Source organism: Geotrypetes seraphini, chromosome 1, assembly GCF_902459505.1.
Source record: "Geotrypetes seraphini chromosome 1, aGeoSer1.1, whole genome shotgun sequence".
In the NCBI taxonomy this organism is placed as follows: domain Eukaryota; kingdom Metazoa; phylum Chordata; class Amphibia; order Gymnophiona; family Dermophiidae; genus Geotrypetes; species Geotrypetes seraphini.
Genome location: NC_047084.1, coordinates 174,638,576 through 174,659,670, shown reverse-complemented (window position 1 = coordinate 174,659,670; position 21,095 = coordinate 174,638,576). Strand labels below are relative to the sequence as shown.

General features: G+C 47.1%; 1 protein-coding gene across 2 annotated transcripts in view; it reads right to left on the bottom strand.

Moving 5' to 3' along the window:
- LOC117359300 (kelch-like protein 2) overlaps nt 1-21,095 on the bottom strand; it is a 244,718-nt gene that overhangs the window by 146,481 nt on the left and 77,142 nt on the right. For both annotated transcript variants that reach the window (XM_033941843.1, XM_033941834.1), the window contains one exon: nt 9,288-9,409. In XM_033941843.1, the coding sequence (XP_033797734.1) occupies nt 9,288-9,409 (122 nt within the window). The remainder of the gene's footprint in view (nt 1-9,287; nt 9,410-21,095) is intronic.

Below are 21,095 nucleotides of genomic sequence, written 5' to 3'. Positions count from 1 at the left end.
CTCTATAAATTAACCATTTAATTTAAATGGTCCTTTTTCTTAGATATTTCTGGGCCAGAAACCCAGAGCCCTGCCCAGTAGTGTGCTTAGGTTCTATCTACTAGAGTCTCTATCAAAGCTCACTCCAGCCCATCTTAACCATCCCAGCCATCGAAGCCGTCCCCAGCCCGTCCTCAACTGAATGTCCATATAAGGGACACAAACTGTGCAAGTCTGCCCAGTACTGGCCTTAGTTCCTTCAATATTTACCCATTATTTTCTGATTAGAGATCCTCTGTGTTCATTACGTGCATGTTTGAACTCTGTCACCATTTTCTTCTTCACCACCTTCCTCAGGAACACATTCCTTGCATCTACAACACTCTCCATAAAGAATAATTTCTTAAGATTACTCTTGAGTCTACCACCCCTCAACCTCAAATTATGCCCTCTGGTTTAATCATTTTCCTTTCTCTGGAAAAGATTTTGTTCTACGTTAATACCTTTCAAGTATTTGAATGCTTGAATCATATTTCCCCTGTCACTCCTTTCCTCTAGGGTAAACATATTTAGGGCTTCCAGTCTCTCCTCATACGTCTTCGGGCACAAACCTCCTACCATTTTTGTCGCCTTCCTCTTGACCGCTTCAAGTCTTCTTATGTTCTTTGCCAGATACAGTCTCCAAAATTGAACACAATAATCCAAGTGGGGCCTCACCATCGACCTGTACAGGGGCATCAACACCTTCTTTCTTTTACTGGTCATGCCTCTCTCTATACAGCCTAGCATCCTTCTGGCAACAGCCACCGCCTTATCACACTGTTTCTTTGCCTTTATATCTTCAGACACTATCACCCCAAGGTCCCTCTCCCAATCCTTGCATATCAGCCTCTCACCTTCCAGCACATACAGCTCCTTCTGATTCCTAATCCCCAAATGCATTACCCAGCACTTCTTTGCATTGAATTTTAGTTGTTGAAATTGGGATGTCCGGCTGACCTGGAAGAATTTCCTCCAACGTCAGTTCTGGGTCAGTTTCTGGGTCGGCTTTGGCAGAGGGATGGCCTGTTTATACATGGCATCCCTGGCGGCGGCAAACAAATTGGGTGCAAGAGTGGGGGGACTGTTCAACCTGCAATAGGGAGGAAGGGGGCTGCTAGACTTGCAAGGGGGAGACCACTGCTGCACCCATGATCTCGAGGGGGGCTGCTGGACATGATATCATGAGGGGGGCTGCTAACCCAGAGGGGTGGGAATGGAGGCAACTCGCGGCAGATCCTTTACTGCAGGGACAAGGCCATTCACCGCTCCATGGGGTGATGAATGGCCTTGTCCCCGTACCCACGGCAACTAGTTGACTTTCCCCCGTTCCCGCTGGTTACCTGCAGCTAGCCGCAGGTAACAGTCACTGTGTCATTCTCTAGATAAAAGGAACTCCCCCTGATTCAAAGAACTAGTGCTATCACTGAAACAGAAATACAGGGTCCTAGAAAGTAAATGAAATAAGCAGCAAACTGAAGATGACAAATTCTCATGGAGACGAAAGATCAACCACTACAAAAGCCAAGCGTAAGTAAGTATTATTCAGAATAAATCAGGAAAGGAAAACCAGATTTGAAAAAATTATTTCAAATAACACACTTCCTAGCTAATCCAACTGAATTAACAACCCAAACAACAGCAGAACTGGCAACCTTTTTCAAAGAAAAGTAGACAAAATCAGAACACTAACAAGGAAACACAGTGACCTGCATAGAAGTACCAGGAAACAACACAAAATCAAGAAAGAGAAGACCCTCTCAGACCTATCACAGAAACAGAGTTAATAAGATTGCTACCCAAACACATCAAATCTCAATGCTCATTAGATGTCTGCCCAATTTTCTTACAAAAAAAACCTATCAAAAATATACGACATCTATCTATTAGATTGGTCGAATGACTTGCTAGAAAAAGGAATATTCCCCAAATATATAAGAAAATCATTCTAACACCCATCCAAAAGATAAACATGGAGAAATGAATGATGTCAAGAATTACAGACCAGTAGCTTCAATCCCACTTCATGTCAAGCTATTAGAAAGTGTGATGACAAATCAAATTACAAAGTACAGTAAACTCTGTCATTCGGCACCCATGGGGATTGGTGGATGCCGGATAACTGTAGTTTCTGATTGCTTGAGAGTTACTGTACAAATAGTTTTGTCTCGCTTCCCACTTCACTTTCCCTCCACCCCCACTTGTAGATCCAGCATCTGTTCTTCCCTTCTTTCTGGGTCACTTTCTCTCACCACTTATGGGTCTCAGCATCCATATCCCCTCCCCTGCACCCTATTGAATCCTCCCCCCTCCACACACACTTATGGTCCACCTCCCCTCTCCCATTTGCCCTCTCTCCACACGGATCTGGCCTCCTGGACCTTCCTTCACTTACCAAAGCAGCAACAGTAACCAGTCAGCAGAGGCAGCACTGAAAACAGGCTGCTTGCAGCCAGCCCCAGCAGGGTCTTTTCTCTGCCTCATCGGAAGTGATGCATCAGAGGAAAGGTCCTGCTGTGGCTGGCCACAAGCAGACTGTTTTCAGTGCTACCTATGCTGACTGGCTGCTACTGCTGCTGCTTCAGTAAGCGAGGGGGGATTTGCAGCTCAGGACCACTGCTTGAGAGAGGGGGGGCTCGTATCTCAGGACGTGCCACTGCTTCTGGACTGGAGGGGGGGGTTTGTGGCTCAGGACTACTGCCACTGCTTCGGGGATGGAGAGAGTGGGCTCACAGCTCAGTACTGTTGCTGCTGCTTCAGGGCTGGAGGAAGGGAGGTTTGCGGCTCAGGACCGCTGCTAGTGCTTCGGGAACTGGAGGGAGGCACGTTTCTGGCTCAGGACCGCTGCTAGAGGGAGGGCGTTTGCGGCTCAGGACCACTGCTGCTTCAGAGACAATTGTTTGGTTTTTTGGGTGAGAGTTAATTTGGATTCTACTGTACCTGGAACACCATAAATTATTACATACCACACAATCGGGTTTCATTAAACACTATAGCACTGAAACACTACTCAGTGTCCTGACATCCAAGATTAGGTGGGAAGGTTCATCTTGTTGATATCAATTTGAAAATTTAGGATTTGACTGTAGCAGCGGTGAGCATTTGCTATTTTTATTGTTTTATGAATCCAATAAAGAGTTAAATTTAAAAAATAAATCTTGGCCCTTACCTGCCTTAATTAACATAGGCACAATTGACAATACCACTCCCTTGGCTCCATGATAATATTGTCATAAACTGGATTGACCAGAAGGTAAAATCTTAACTTCTTTGACAGAATTCTAATTACACAACATAATAAGGTCAGTTACTCTTCTCTTCAAAATCAAACAGACAGATTTTTCCTACACCCTACTTAGATCAATACTGTAATGTAAGGCTCAACAAATCCCAGATATCAAGTTATGGAAACTAGCACGTTTCCTCTGGCACCTGGGATTTTCATATCCTGATTTTTTAATTTTGGGGGGTTAAAGCCACTACCACAACTGCCACTTTTGGAGTAGATGATTCTCTCTGCACCATGCGACTCTGTAAGCTTCAGCTGTGCAGTGCATGAACTTTTGCACTGATTGCATGAGACTTGAGACCAATGTTCCTCTACCAAATGGCTCAAGCTCACCCTGAACAATGCCATACAGAGAGGAGGAAACTCCCATTTTGACACTGACCATAGACAGCAAATTGGAGAAGGTAGGCAAATAGGGACAATGGCTCTAAGGAATTACTAGCCAGGTGGGGTAGCTTGGGGAGCAGTAACTGACTGGCTTCTGTGAGTAGGAACCAGTGGAGATGGCTGACTGTTTTCCTGAATAGTAAGGGCTAACCAGTGGAATGGGTGGCTAACTGGCTTCCTAGGTGATGAAGAATATCTAGAAAACAAGGGCTGTAGGGGTGGCTGAGGAAGTTGCTGGGGCTAGAGGAGAAAGCTTTCTTTGGAGAGAGGGAGGCTCTCTGGTGAAATGACTGACTGGCTTGCTTGCTGGCAAGCAAATGATAGCTGGGCTGGGGAGAGAATGACTGGCTTGCTGAGTGATAAGAGTTGGCTGGAATGGGATGATAGGTGTTATGGGAACGAAGGGGATAAAGAGAGACATTGCTGAAAACAGGATGGGTGGAAGATCAAGTGAGACTAAATGACAGGGTTGTAGGAGAGACCAAGCCAAAACTTGATGATAGCAGAATGGGGAGGAGAGAGAGACTAGGTGGGGAAGGAGGCTGTCTAATAATTTTTACCAGAGGTCTGCAGAGGTGCACTAAAAGCCAGATATACTGTAGGCCCTAAAGAAGATGCAATAGACATCCAAGATGGTTCTACTCTCCCCCACCCCACTCCACCAATTTTGCAAGACCTCAGCCCAAAATGGGTGGGCACGTAACTTTGTTCCACCCCCTGCTCTCAGCCTCTGACCTGCTTTCTTCTCTTCCCCCACTCCTACCCCCACTCAATCTGTAATACCTGAGCTGCCTCTATTTAGGGTACTGTGATGTTCATTCAATCTTATTTTCAATTTCCTCAAGGTCTGACCGATATACAGTTTCTTACAGGGACAGAGAATATAGTACACCACAAAGTCTTCCTTACAGGTTGTAAGATGCCTTAAATAGTATTTTCTTTGATCTTATGGATTAATGAATTCAGACAGAGTTACCATTATGGTGCAATTGGCACAACTATCACAGGGACCATGGCCCCTGGCTGTCCTGACATCAGTGAAACCTAGTGTCTTTTGAAACATGGAGATATGCTGCTTTTAAAACAAGGATTATATATTGAATGTTTCATAAGGTCTCTACATTTGCAAGATTACTTTTCAAGGAAGGAAGATGATGTAGTAGAGGGTGAGGGACTGTTGACAAGATTTAGACACTATTATACATGAAGTCCTTCAGTACCTCTAAATCCTCTTCTGCAAGCATATAAAGATTTGGTTCTGCGAGATTTGCACAGATTAGAGCAACGTCCAGTGAAATATCATCATAATTTGACTTAAAGTGAATCTGCAGCCATACATAAGCTTAAAAAGAAATCTAACATTGTGATCCCAAATGGGGTTGCCATTGTTTTAGTGCAATAAAGTCCCAGTTGAAGCATCTCTTTCATCTCTACTTTTGTTGATTGAGCATGATATTTTGTAGAGGTATTTCTCTGGGGGTTTTTGGTTTGCTTTCATCTCTACTTTTATTGATTGAGTGTGCCATTGTCCTTCAATCTAAAATAGATTATGTGGCAGAAGTTATGAGACAACAGAGAAAGGAGGAGATTATATTTAATTGGAGTGTGACCCTATAGCCTCTTTACAGAAATATATCCAAAATTTAACAAAAAGAGTCTTAGATAACTCCTAATCCTAAACCAACTTAGACTATATCTCCTATATGCTCTTGGGAACCATCGCTGATGATTTAGAAAGAACAGTTACAACTGCCTACTACTGTACTAAGACCCAATTCATATGTTAAATTTCTCTCACTGTTTATAGAAACTGTTCTACTACCGGAAGAAGTCTGTGCCTATACTGTTAAAACTGTCCTATCTTTATTTGAAGTCCTCACTCCAGCTATCTTATCGCTAATTTATATTGTACCTATATTAAATTGTATGTCTTATCCTTATTTGAAGTCCTTATTCCAACTATTGTATCGCTAATTAATATTATCTATGTAAACTTGTAACCCGTTCTGTGCTCTTTTGGAAGGATGGGCTAAAAAATTGAATGAATAAATAAATAAAAACCAAAACCACTGTATTCTCTCTAATAATCACCTGGGCTATTATTAGAAACAATTGGTGTTCTGAAGTCTAGGGTGAGCTATTAAAGGAGGCAAAATCTCTCCTCTACCCTACTCCACCCACAGTAACACTCTCATCCATTCGCCCTCTCTCCTGCCCCTCCCCCCCTCGATCTCTCTTCTTGCCTTTCCTCAAGTCTATGGCACTTGGCTGGTGCAGAGCCTTGAGCACTTGCATATGTTCAAAGCTTTGAGTATCAGTGCATAGAACTGTGAGAAAGGGTAAGAGGAGGGATATGGTCATGCAGGGGGGAGGGGAAAGAGGGGTAGAAGACAGCAATGCTGGTTACTAAGGTAATGTGAAAAAAGATTTTCTCTCTTCCTGATTACCCCTATTATTATGCATAATATATCCCACTGAATGTTTGGCAACTAAGGGTTGGAAAATTGTTGGAGGAATCTTAATTTGGCTTTTAAGATGAAATTTACAGGGTTTTTTGAAGCTGAAACAGAGGGGTGGGCCGTTATTAGAGAGAATGTGGTAGGTCTGAAAGTCATACAAAATTTAAAAAAAACTATCATCGGCAAGGGAAACGGGCAATTTTTAGATAGCCAGGTAGCCAACTTTTAAGAACTGTGAAATGCTGGCCACATCAGAAGAGGATGCTCCAACAAAAAGATACAGTTTTGTATTTAAGGCATTTGGAAAAAAAATATTTCAAAACAAGAATATACAATGGAACCTCGTTTTGCGAGTAACCCGGTTTGCGAGTGTTTTGCAAGACGAGCAAAACACTCAGCAAACTTTTGTCTCGCAAAACGAGTGTTGACTCGCTACACGAGCTCTCACTATGGTGGCCCAGGGGTGGGTACCTGCCTGTGGGTGCTGCAGCCCTTGCGGCGTGGTGGTTTCCTTTCTCCGGGGTACCCTTGCGGCTCTCCTCCCTCTTCGGCCGATGCCTCTGCCGTCCACCAGCGCCTCCCGGCTTCCGATTCAAGCCGTCCACCATCCTCCAGACGCATGCACAGGACCTCTGAACTCCCCCGTCAAGCCAGCGCCGCTCCAACAACACGCGCACCACGTACAAGCATGCAGGACGTCCTGCGTGCTTGTACGTGGTACGCGTGTTGTTGGAGCGGCGCCAGCTTGACGGGGGAGTTCAGAGGTCCAGCGCATGCATCGGGAGGATGGCGGACGGCTTGAATCGGTAGCCGGGAGGCGCTGGTGGACGGCAGAGACATCGGCCGAAGAGGGAGGAGAGCCGCACGGGGACCCCGGGGAAAGGAAACCACCACGCCGCAAGGGCTGCAGCACCCATAGGCAGGTACCCACCCCTGGGCCACCATAGTAAACCTTGGTTGTGGAACGAATTGTTTCAGTTTACATTGTGGTCTTTGGGGACATATGCTTTGATATACAAGTCCAGTCAAACCTCGGTTTACGAGTGCATCGGTTTGCGAGTGTTTTGCAAAACGAGTAAAACATTCGCAAAATCGGTGCCTCGGAAACCGAATTTGACTGGATTTACGAGCGCCACCCCCACGATCCGGCATCCCCCCCAGCAATCCGGCATCCCCCCCCCCCCGGCTCATGTCGTGTCCCCCCCGCGATCCTACATACCCCCCGAGCACCAAAACGAAATCCCTTACCCCAATTGGGCACCGGCACCAGCACCAACGCATAGGACATGCCGGTGCCCAAAGATCCTCCCTCTTCTGGGCTGGGTGGTGCGTCGGAGATCCTCCCATTTACCTGTGCTGGGCTGGACTGGGCCTTGAGCATTTGCGCATGCTCAAGGCCTTCTGGTCTCGCTCTCTCTGAGATTCTGAATCTGAGAATCTCGGAGAGAGCGAGACCAGAAGGCCTTGAGCATGTGCAAATGCTCAAGGCCCAAGGCCTAGTCCAGCCCAGCACAGGCAACTTGATAGATTTAAGATAAGCTTAAAGACTTTCTTATTTCAAGATGCTTTCAACTGCTCTTGAATCATTTCTTCTCCACACAACCAACCGCTTCCACGAAGCGACCCTATCCCAAATGTTTTATCCTATCCCTCCATTTTCTTTCCAACTCTTTTTTTTTTCTCTCTTTTCTCTCTCTTCTTTTCCTCTTCTAATTATGTAACTTTACCCCTCCCTCTCCCCTTATCCTCACTTTCAAGTTTGTTCTGTTCATGTCTTTAATGTACCCTTTTATTAACTTCTCTTTTATAAATATAACCTTTTAACACTATTTTTAACATTTTATTGTAAACCGGCTAGATACCAGTTGATGGTCGGTATATTAAAAATTAATAAAGTTGAATCTTGGAGGATCTCCGACGCACCATCCAGCCCAGAAGAGGGAGGATCTTCGGGCACCGGCACCGGCATGTCCTATGCATTGGTGCCGGTGCCGGTGCCGGTGCCAAATCGGGGTAAGGGATTTTGTTTCCGTGCTCAGGGGGGGGCATGTAGAATCGCGGGGGAGGGGGCGACGTGAGCGGGGGAGGATGCCAGTTCGCAGGGGGGATGTCGGATCGCGGGGGGGGGTTATGGAGCAGCATCGGTGGCCTCAAGGGGGGGGATAGAGCAGCGCCAGTAGTCTCGGGGGGTGGAACGGATCAAAGCTTTGATATACGAGCAATTTGGATTACAAGCATGCTTCTGGAACGAATTATGCTCGTAAACCAAGGTACCACTGTATATGGAATGTTTAGCAATATTAATGTTTTTCACTCTAAAATGAAAAAAGAAGGGAGGTTTTTTGCGCTGATGATTAAATAACTGATACCTATAAAAGAAATAAATGCTTGCCAATGTTGTTCTGAGGCATTTTCCTACCCTCCAAAAATAAGAATGCTTTGTCTCAAAACACAAACATATAATTTATAATTTGTATTTTGTTTATAGTGGGTATTGTTTCTGCATGTTCTGGAAGCTGCCAACATAATTTATATATATGTGGGTGTGCGAATGTGTGTACAAGTGTATGTATTTTTAGATAGTGATAGTACTGGAAAGGTTGTTGTTGAGGTAATCACAGAAGTTGTGCTAATCACTAAAATCTTGGGTGGCCCAGAAGCCTGGAGTTCACCTGAGAGGATTTAATACCCTGGGCTCTGAGTCCTGATGCAGCACAGATGGAATTTTCCCCTATCACTGCCTCCTCCAGAACAATAAATGGGAGTAACACTATAAATGTTTGGTTAAAGATGCCATTTTGAGGGAAAACCCTCTCTTCATCTTATTGTATCTATTTTTGACTGCTATTGTAATGATTTCAGAGGGGTTACACATACAAACTGCACGTAGGCAATCAGGTATAACCGGACTGCTGTTACAGTAAGCAACTCAAAAAAAAGTTCATCACAAACTGAAATCTAATTAGATCACAGTAATAAAAGTTACAACTTTTTAACGGTGTCACTACAGCTGCAAAAATTATCTAACAAGCTGGACAGCAGCCTGTACATAAACAAATTCTTGGAACACTGAGAAAGAAAAGTAAGCTACCAGCTGAAATACTAAAAAGCAGGAAGCATAAGAACTACATTACCTGGACATTTTCTTCAGTGACCTGAATTTCTGCAGTGTAAACATAGTCAATAAGCATTTTTAACGTCCAACCATCAACCTCCTTGATTCGAACCCGTTTTGCGCGGCTCTCACTCATCTCACCTATAAGGAGAACACAGAACATTGTTAGCATTTCATGTCATTTTAAGAAAGAGGAGTAGCAGAAATTTGTCAGGTGCATTGTCATTATGTAGCATGCCCCAAGTTAACACTGATTACACTTCTAATATCCTAGAACAGGGGTGCCCAAAAGGTCTATCACGGAGCCCATCCCGGGCTCCATGATAGACTCGTGTTGCCTTCGCATTCTACCTGCTTCTCATGGACAACATTTGCTTTCCAGACACGGTAAATAGAAGCGCTGGGCCGACCCGCTTCCCCCTCCCCCCCCCATGTCAATTCTGATATCGCAGAGGAAGTTCTGACCCAGAAAATCGTTGCCTGGCTGGCCCGGAACTTCCTCTCCAACGTCAGAATTGACGTCGGGTGGAAGGCTGGTTGGCCCGGCACTTCTGTTTACCGCGTTGGGAAGCAGGGAGAGCTCACAACTCGGCAGCAGGCGGCTTGGGGGCCTGTTCCCCGATGGCAGCAGCTTGGGGGAGGGCAGGGACAAAGAAAGAAAGGGTGTAGGCAGGGAGACAGAAAGAAAGAAAGAAATGGGGACAGAAAGAAAGAAAGGGGGCATGGAGAGAGAAAGACAGACAGAAAGAAAAGGGGCAGGGAGACAGAAACAAGGGAAATAGAAAAAGAAAGAGGGAGGGACAGGGAGACAAAGAAAGAAAGGAAAAAGAAAGAAAGGGGGGACAGGGAGACAGAAAGAAAGAAAGAAAGAAAGAAAGAAAGAAGGGACAGACAGAAAGAAAGGGGGCAGGGAGACAGACAGAAAGAAAGAAGGGGCAGGGAGAATTAAAGAAAGGGGAGGGGCAGGAAGAGAAGAAGAAAAAGTTGGGGGAGGGAATGAGATCTGGAGGACAGGAAGCATACAGGTGGCTGAAAAAAGGGAAGAAATATTGGATGTACAGTCAGAAGAACATGCAACCAGAGACTCATGAAATCACCAGACGACAAATGTAGGAAAAATGATTTTATTTTCAATTAGTGGTCAAAATGTGTCCATTTTGAGAATTTAGATCTTCTGTATATATTTTGCACTATGGCCCCCTTTTACTAAACCGCAATAGCAGTTTTTAGCACCAGGAGCCTATGAGCGTCGAGAGCAGCGTGGGGCATTCAGTGCAGCTCCCTGCGCTAAAAAATGCTATCGTGGTTTAGAAAAAAGGGAGGGGGTATATTTGTCTATTTTTGTATAGTTGTTACTGAGGTGACATTGCATAAAGTCATCTGCCTTGACCTCTTTGTTAACACCCCGGAATATAAATGATAATTAACATTTTCTCTGCATATAGTGTACTTTGTGTTTTTTTAAATTTTATTGTTGGTAGATCATTTTGACTTGGTCATTTTAAAAGTAGCTCGCAAGCCCAAAAAGTGTGGGCACCCCTGTCCTAGAACATGCATTCTCAAAGTGATCTCAAAGCATGACCACCATGGCTGGACCTTGCTGGTGGCCAGGTTGACCATTTTTCCTAAGATACCCAATTACAGCTAACCAGCTTCTTCATTTATGATAACCACAAAAAAATATCTTTTTGTCAGCTGCATGCGAGGAATACTGTTCTACATTGCCCATCCAACCCAGGTTCTGGATCCAGCCTGTGCTGCTGACACTACTGTTTGTTCTAGGTATTTCGGCTCATGATCAGGGTTCGCATGGAAGGGAGAGATGGGGGGGGGCGGGGCGCGCAGGGGGAAGCGCAGCTGCTGGCGACTAGAGCTTATTGTCGGGGGTAGGGCTTATATTAAGACCTACCCCGAAAATCATGCTTATTTTTGGGGAAACGCGGTATTTAAACATCTCTATCATATTTCCCCTCTCTCGCCTTTCCTCCAAAGTGTACATGCAAAATTTGGTTTTATGTACCATGAGAACCAAACAAATACTAAAGTGTGCCACAAAGTAAAAGAGGTTGAGAAGTACTTCAGACAGCCAAACTCCAAGCCCAGACACTCCTGTACGACACAGTAGCTTCTGCCACTCAGTGACAAGAAATTGCATTTGGGCTGAATATTTCTAGCATTCAATTTTCCCTGGAGTTCAAAAAACTCCAACTACCATTACCTCACTGATCAGAAGAACCCTCCTAACCCTGAAAGTGGCATATAAAAGTCACACACTATTTAGTAACATAGTAAAAGTCAGCAGATAAAGTACAACAAGATGGCCAGAGTTGAATCTGGAACTATGCACAAGTTCCACTTACTTCTTCATGATTAAAAACACTAGCATACCTAGGCCAAGATTTTCAAAAACCCGCGGTTAAAAAGCAACTGTCTGCTAACATAGCCGTTTTGATACCGAATCTAAAACCCCCCGAGACATTCTTTAAAAATCATGCCTACAAATAAGATTGGCGGACAGCAGCGAAGATTTCCTATATTTGCATGTGTCCACTCTCTCCTGCTGCGCTAAATTAAAAAAAAATCCTGCCGGACCTGACCCAAATGCGCCCCCCATCCTCCCTCCTCCTTCCCCCCGGCAGCAGCAGAGATGCTCACTCTCGCAACTAATGGGCGTTTAACCCAATGGTCAAGATTACCAGTCCTGTTGCACAAGTGCACAAGAAGAGGAGATTAACTATGGGAAGAACATGTCAGAGGGAGGAGGGTACTACTCAATTACTATAAAAGATCTTTAAATAACGTTGCTAAGAGACAGCAGTATTATTTTATAGAAAGGCAGCCGCTTCCTCTGACATTAGCTCTTTTCCAAGCTGGCATTTGTTTTTCCCTTTATAGTATATTTAAATGGCAAGAATTATGAAACAAGACTGAACAGCATGTGTGATGCTTATCAAAAAAAATTGTGGAAGTGAAATGCTAATTTTTTTCTTCCAGATTGAGCATGAAGTAAATAATGTGTCTGCTCCAAAGAACTATGAAATTCCTTTTTCTCCTGTTTCTAAAAGGCACAGTGACACTCTCAAATCACCATAATAAATCAGTATCGGCAGTGGCGTAGCAAAGTAGGAGGTAACATAGTAGATGACAGCAGATAAAGACCCGAATGGTCCATCCAGTCTGCCCAACCTGATTCAATTTAAATTTTTTAATTTTTTTTTTCTTAGCTATTTCTGGGCAAGAATCCAAAGCTCTACCCGGTACTGTGCTTGAGTTCCAACTGCCAAAATCTCCATTAAAACCTACTCCAGCCCATCTACACCCTCCCAGCCACTGAAGCCCTCCCCAGCCCATCCCCCACCAAATGGCTATACACAGACACAGACCGTGCAAGTCTGCCCAGTACTGGCAGTGGTGCCCCCCTTCACCCAACCTCCCGAAGTCATCATTTTGTGTACTGTTCTTGTAAAGAACAGCTTGTTTATTATGTTCTGCATTTTATAAATGTATTTTATATACCTTTTTTTTTTTTGCCAAATCAATCTTTTGGTGTAACAATACTCACGCACAGCTCTACAAATTTTCTTATGTGAACACACTTTGCACGACCATGAATAAGAGATAATGCCCTTGAATATCAAAAATGGGTTGCACTTTATTTGCGTGAATTTGTGAATATGGAACACAACAGATAATGAGAACGAACTTTACAGTGGAACCTTGGTTTGCAAGCATAATTCGTTCCAGAAGCATGTTTGTAAACCAAAGTGCTCGTATATCAAAGCGAGTTTCCCCATAGAAAATAAGGGGATGATTCGTTCCACATCCCAAAAAGCATGATTCATTCCACATCCCAAAAAGCATGATTCGTTCCACATCCCAAAAAGACCCCCCCCCCCCCAAGGCCACTGGCATACTTCCACCCCACCCCCGGGAACTGGCTTCGACCACCCCACCCCCAAGAACCAGCATCTGCCCCCTGCTCGCCCAAACCCTTACCACAATCGGACACCAGCACGCAGCACCAACCCACAGGACGTGCCAGTGCTCAAAGAGCCTGCCACTTGCCGCTGATTCTGCTGGGCCTTGAGCATTTGCGCATGCTCAAGATCTTCTGGCTCCCCTCTCTCCGAGATTCTAATGAGACTTGTGTTGCAGCTACAACCTATCAAACCCTGGCATGACTGTACTCTGTATAAAGAGTCAATCAGTCTGGAAGTCATAAAAAGTGTGAAGGAGTCTCCGAGTTTTTGAACATGGTGACCTTGAATAGATGGTGAAAAGGAAACTTAAGGAAATCTTTGGGCACATCATCAAAGTTCAAAGCCTCTAGGAGTTCTGCCCTTGGCTCAGAGTCTGTCTCCAGTTGGACTGGAAGACTATTCCCATTTGTTTTATAATTTAGTGAATGACAAACCTTCGGGCGGCGACTGATGCCTAGACAGAAGAGGAGACGGTTCAGAAGGAATGCCATATGACTCTGGAGCAGATAAGACAGGTTCTTATGACGCTGAGGAGTATGGCATCGATGTGATCGCTAGGGAAAACTGCGAAACCACAATGCGAACAGAATTCTAGGAATGATAAAGAAGGGGATCACGAACAGATCGGAGAAGGTAATCATGCCGCTGTACCGGGCCATGGTGCGACCTCACCTGGAGTACTGCATCCAGCACTGGTCGCCGTACATGAAGAAGGACACAGTACTACTTGAAAGGGTCCAGAGAAGAGCGACTAAAATGGTTAAGGGGCTGGAGGAGTAGCCATACAGTGAGAGATTGGAGAAACTGGGCCTCTTCCCCCTTAAAAAGAGGAGACTGAGAGGAGACATGATTGAAACATTCAAAACACTGAAGGGAATAGACTTAGTAGATAAAGACAGACTGTTCACACTCTCCAAAGTAGGGAGAACGAGAGGGCACTCTCTAAAGTTGAAAGGGGATAGATTCCATACAAACGTAAGGAAGTTCTTCTTCACCCAGAGAGTAGTGGAGAGCTGGTGCGCTCTTTCGGAGTCTGTTGTAGGGGAAAACACCCTCCAGGGTTTCAAGACTAAGCTGGACAAGTTCCTGCTAAACTGGGACGTATGCAGGTGAGGCTGGACTCATTTAGAGCACTGGTCTTTGACCTGGGGGCCGCCACGTGAGCGGACTCCTGGGCAAGATGGACCACTGGTCTGACCCAGCAGCAGCAATTCTTATGTTCTTATGATCAGAGGAAGTTCGATGCTGAGAATAAGTAGATCTTGACTCACGACGTGGAGAATGAGATCTGGTACTGTGAGACGCTGAGGATCTCTTAGAAGTACTTTTTGCATGAGGAGAGCGAGATCCAGCACTGTGTGGCCTTGATGTACCATGCTCAGGCTGGGCCAGTACCGAGAAAGACTGTGTAAGGTAAAATTATGGTCTTACCTGTTAATTTTCTTTCCTTTAGAAGCAGCAGATGAATCCAGAGACTAGTGGGTATAGCTCACATCGACCAGCAGGTGGAGATAGAGAACTGATTAACAGTTGGCCTTAAAGCCTGGTGTTCCTCCTGTTGATTCAGTTATGCACCTTGCCTAAGCATCCCGAAAGGAGAATGAGCATTCACAAAACTTCATTCCAGTAGAAAATGTGCCACTTAAACATGAACTAATACAATTACCAACCATACCCCAACTGAAACAAACAAACAACAAACAGACAGACAGTGTACTTGGGGAGGGGCTCTGGATTCATCTGCTGCTTCTAAAGGAAAGAAAATTAACAGGTAAGACCAGAATTTTACCTTCCTTAGCAAAGCAACAGATGAATCCAGAGACTAGTGGGATGTAGCAAAGCAAACTCAAACTGGGTGGGACGCCAATGCCGCCTCCGCCAGCACTGCAGCGCCAAAACATGCCTCCGTACGGGCCGCTACGTCTAAACGGTAATGCTTCGAAAAGGTATTCCCAGACGACCACGTTGCTGCCCGGCAAATCTCCTCCAAAGACATACCACCGGACTCCGCCCAAGATGTAGCCAATACTCGAGTGGAATGAGCATGAAGGTGCTCCGGTACTTTCTTCCCCGTCAACAAATAAGCCGAAGCAATAGTTTCTTTGACCCAACGAGCAATGGACGCTTTAGACGCCGCCATCCCCTTGTTTTTGCCCGCGAATAACACGAAGAGATGGTCCGACCGACGAAAATCGTTCGTCACCCCCAAATAATGGAGAATCATTCGACGTACATCCAGTAGACGCAAGGACGAAAATCGTTTTCCCCAATCCTCCTTCCGGAAGGATGGGAGGAACAAACTCTGGTTCACATGGAATGAAGAAATAACCTTAGGCAGGAAGGACGGCACCGTTCGCACCGACACCCCAGTTTCCGAAAAACGTAAAAAGGGTTCTCTGCAAGAAAGCGCCTGCAGTTCCGACACTCGCCTTGCCGAAGCCATCGCCACCAAAAACACTGTTTTCAACGTGACATCCTTCAATGTTGCCGCCGACAGAGGCTCAAAAGGTGCCCCCTGCAACCTCCCAAGGACGAGTTTAAGATTCCATGTTGGACAAATTCGCTTTACCGGAGGGCAGATATGGTGAACCCCCTTGAGGAAACGGACCACGTCCGGCTGTGAAGCGAGCGCCGAGCGAGACACCCGGCCCCTGTAACAGGAAATGGCCGCCACCTGAACCTTTAAAGAGTTATAGGCTAACCCTTTCGCTACGCCCTCCTGCAGAAAAGCAAGAATAGCCGGCAGAGATGCCTGGAAGGGCGCAATCCCCTGCCGTCCGCACCATGAATCAAAAATTTTCCAGACTCTCGCATTGGAGGCCGAAGTCGAAATTTTCTTAGCTTGAAGTAGCGTGGCAATAACCTGTTCCGAATAGCCCTTCTTTCTCAGCCTCGACCGCTCAATAGCCAGGCCGTAAGACCAAAGCGGGCCGGATCTTCCATCGAGATTGGACCCTGAGTTAGTAAGTCCGGAGTTACCTGGAACGTTACCCGATCTCCTACTGAAAGCTGAATCAGATCCGCGTACCACGGCCGACGCGGCCAATCCGGAGCCACCAGGATCACTCTGCCCTGAAAGAGAGAGATGCGTTGTAACACCCGACCTATCATGGGCCAAGGCGGGAACACATACAGAAGGGAATTTGGAGGCCATGGGAGAGCTAACGCGTCCACCCCCTCCGAGCCCCTCTCCTTGCGTCTGCTGAAGAACCGAGGCAACTTCGCATTGTGGGATGAGGCCATGAGATCCATCTCTGGCAGCCCCCAACGAAGGACTAGCAGGTCGAAAGCTCGAGCAGACAACTCCCATTCGCCTGGATCTAGAAGATTTCTGCTGAGGAAGTCCGCTTGCACGTTTTCGTGACCTGCAATGTGTGCCGCCGACAGAAGCGGAACATGCACCTCTGCCCACCGAAACAGCCTCCTTGCCTCTTCGGCCAACAGCGGACTCCGGGTGCCCCCCTGACGATTGATATATGCCACCGCCGTGACACTGTCCGAAAAGATCCTGGTCGGCCTGTCCCGAATCAGGGACTGAAAAGCCCGCAGCGCCAGTCTGATCACCTTTAACTCCAGCAAATTGATGGACCACTGGGCCTCCTCCCAGGACCACACCCCCTGCACTGAAGCCTGCAGGCACTGGGCCTCCCAGCCCAGCAGACTGGCATCCGTTGTCACCACCACCCAGTCCGGCGTAGCCAACGGCATGCCCCGCCAAAGATGCAACTCGTGGAGCCACCACTGCATACTGCGAGCCGCCCGAGGACTCCATTGGAGACGCACATTGTAGTCCAGAGATGCTGGGGACCAATGAGAGAGTAGAGACTGTTGTAAGGGCCTCATGTGGCACCGAGCCCAGGGGACCACCTCCAGAGTCGCCACCATTGAGCCCAGAACCTGTACATAATCCCAAACCCGAGGTCTGGGCGACCCGAGAAGTAGGCGAATCTGAGCCTGCAATTTCTCTCCCTGGTCTCGGGATAGAAACACTTTCCCCAGAGAAGTGTCGAACCTGATCCCCAGATGCACCAAAGACTGCGACGGGGACAGAAAACTCTTGGGAAAGTTGACGATCCACCCCAACGACTGAAGGAGAGAGATTACTCTCTGAGTTACCGACAAACTCTCCTGTCTGGACGAGGCGCGGATCAACCAGTCATCTAAGTAAGGGTGTACCCGAATCCCTTCCTTGCGTAGAAAAGCTGCTACAACCACCATTACTTTGGAAAAGGTGCGGGGAGCCGTTGCCAGGCCAAAGGGCATTGCCCAAAATTGATAATGCTGGCCGAGAATCGCAAACCGCAGATACCGCTGATGCGGAGGCCAGATCGGGATATGGAGGTACGCCTCTTTGAGATCGAGGGACGTGAGGAACTCTCCCGGTCTTACAGCCACAATAACCGAGCGAACCGTCTCCATCCGGAAATGGCGAACACTGAGAAATCTGTTGACCCCTTTGAGATCCAGCACCGGTCTGAATGACCCCCCCTTCTTTGGTACAATGAAGTAAAGGGAATATATCCCGCGGCCTACCTCTTCCGGGGGCACCGGTACCACCGCCCCCAGATCTAGCAGCCCCTGAAGAGTTATGCGGACCGAGTCTCTCTTGGCCGCCCCAATGCACGGGGACACCAAGAAAGAATCTACGACGGGAGAGGCGAACTCCAACTTGTACCCTTCTTGAATAATGTCTAAAACCCACTGATCTGACGTGATCTTGGCCCACTCCGCCCAGAACGCCGACAGCCGTCCCCCTAAGGGCATGGCGGAGGGGGCCAAGACCCCGTCATTGTGGAGCGCGACTTGTCGCGGCACGCGTTGGCTGACTTGAAGAGGGTTTCGTCGTACGAAAGGAATTTCTCTGCTGAAACCTAGGTCTCGAGGAAGAGAACGAACCAGAAGCGGATCTGAAGAATGGTTTACCGGACCTGTATCTCCTAACATCCCTGAATCGCGGTCTAGACGATGAGGACTTCACAGGGGGCCTAGCCCTATCTTCCGGTAAACGCTGTGTTTTGGTATCACCAAAATCCTTCACCAATCTATCCAAATCTTCCCCAAACAATAAACCCCCTTTAAAAGGGAGTTTCACAAGCCGCAGCTTGGATGCAGCATCTGCCGCCCAATGACGGAGCCATAATGATCTGCGAGACACCACCGAAAGAGACATCTGCTTCGCAGAAGCCCGAATAATATCATATAAGGAGTCTGCTAAATAAGCCAAACCAGACTCCAAATCAGCTAGTTCCGAAGGGACAGAACCCCCGGACTCCATTAAATTATCCGCCATCCCTTGCGACCACTGCAGACACGCTCGCGCAGCATAAGAGCTGCAAATTGCGGCCTGTAAGGTAACCGCAGCTACTTCAAAGGACATTTTCAGTGAAGATTCAATCTTTCTATCCTGTGCATCCTTCAGTGTAACTCCCCCTTCCACCGGTAAGGTAGTCTTTTTTGTTACCGCTGCCACCAATGCGTCCACCCTGGGCAACCTAAACTTCTCGAGTTCGGTCGGGTCAACCGGATACAAGAGCCGCATGGCCTTTGCCACTCTTAGACTGGATTCCGGCGTATCCCATTGCGCCGAGATCAGCTCCTGCATGGCTTCATGCACCGGAAAGGACTTAGGCGGCCTACGCGTTCCTGCCATCAGGGGGTTACCCGACACCTTAGTATCTTCCTGAGAGATATTCAAACCGTGCAATGCCTTTGAAATTAAGGAAGAAAGTTCTTCTCTATGAAACAGACGGAGAGCGGAAGGGTCATCCACTTCTCTACCCGGGGGATCCTCTGCTTCCCAATCTAAGACCTCACCTTCCTCCAAAGATTCAGGAAGAGAAAAAGGGGACATTGGCAAATTATCCTCCGCGTCCGCGGTCGCGAGTCTGCGTTTCTTCGCTACCTGCGACCGCCCTGGCGACACCATCGTACCCGCAGTCGGTCTGGCATTATTACCATTCAACACAGCCGAGGTAGAGGGCACAGGAAGAGACGGACAGGCCACCGGCACCGGCTGGGCAGGCTGCGAGCCCTGTAACATAAATGCCCGGTGCAACAGCATAATAAATTCAGGAGAAAATGAGCCCAACTTAAGGGCCGCTGAACCGCCCTGATCCGTGCCAGGGAGCGGGGCCGCGACTTCTTCTAGCGCTCCCGACTCCCCCACCGCTGCCGAACTCCCCTCAGCAGTGGAAGAGCCCTGCAGCAACCCCGAGTCAACCTCGAGCGCCGGGGACATCGATCGTGCCTCCCTTACACGGGAAATGGCTACATCACATGCCTGCAGAAAAGCATCGTCTGCCGGTGCGTTCGAACACCCGGCAGAGCAAAAGCCCGACAGTGTTCTGCGCTTCCCACAGCGCGAACACCGCTGACCAGCCTCCGTTGCCATCCCGCGTTCCGGCACCCAAAAAACTTTTTTTTTTTCTCACACACGCGGAGAACGCCGCCGACCGCCGACTCCGCCCACCAACTAACCCGGCACTCGGGAACGCGACAAAGAACCACGATCAACGAGTAAGTAGACTCACTCACCCAATTTTGCGCCCGCTCTACCAGAAGCCAGGATACAGCTGGTAAGTGTACTGCAAGCCGATTCAAACACGGCACGGCTCAGCACAAGCAGGAAGTCGCCTTTTTTTTTTTAATACTGGAATGAAGAAAGAACTCCTGCAGCGTCTAAAGAAACCCCTCAATCAATTGGAGGGGAGGGTGGAGAAGGGACCTGGGAGGGCCCAGGTGTAACTCCCAAAGCCGGCACCGCTCAGCCAGGCACCCCTGTCCTACTGAAGAGAGCTAGTCTCAACAGAGGAATCCAAAAGAACACCAATTTATCCGGCACCAGCCAGAATCCAGGAGCTAGAGAGCTAGCTCAATCCCTGCTGGGAGATAGAGCAAAACTGAATCAACAGGAGGAACACCAGGCTTTAAAGCCAACTGTTAATCAGTTCTCTATCTCCACCTGCTGGTCGATGTGAGCTATACCCACTAGTCTCTGGATTCATCTGCTGCTTTGCTAAGGAAGCATCAGTACCATTTGCGTTTGAATTATAGCGGCAAGCTCTCAATGCAAAAGCTCCTTAATGTGGTCCTGGATGGACTGCACTGGTACTGTTTAATGAACAGCTGGTACGTTTGGTGCTGCAGGGTGTCAAGGCATTGGTGACCTTGATAACAAGGCATGCCTCAGAGATGACACAGCCTGCACTGAAGGAGAACGGTGGCAGCAATGTTTGGCATGCATCAAGGAAATCGATGCAGATAATGCCTTCAATGCTTGCTGGGAAGAAGTTGACTTCTTAGCTGATATTACAGGAGGCATCAATACCGGTACTGTTGAAGTCGATATGTTGTCCTCTAATGACATGGATGTACACAGTTCCCCGAAAAGTTTCTGCTGCTGAAGGTGTCAAGCTTTAAGGAAGCATGACTGCAATGTAAGACAGTGGGTACAAGAGTCCACTTGATGTTCCAGCCCAAGACACTGAATGCACCACTTGTGCAGATAGCGAGAGAAATGTCCCGGTTACAACGAGTGCATTTCTTGAACACATTGGAAGGCTTTGACATCAGAGGAAATATTTCAGCAGCACAATCAAACAACTTGATGACTGCACCACTGAAAAAGGGGAGAGAAAGAAACTCGTTGAAGCCAACGTTCGAAGGCTGGACTTGAGCAGAAGGCCCAAAGTGAAAAGGAAATTTTTTAAAACCTTTAAAATAAACAAAAAAAAATGTACCGAAATAAAAGCGAAGTATACTTCATAAAGAAAGTGATCCAAAAAAAGAAGAACCCCAAAGGGAAATAGAAAAATAAAGGAAGGCAACTCTGAATGGACAAAGTCCAA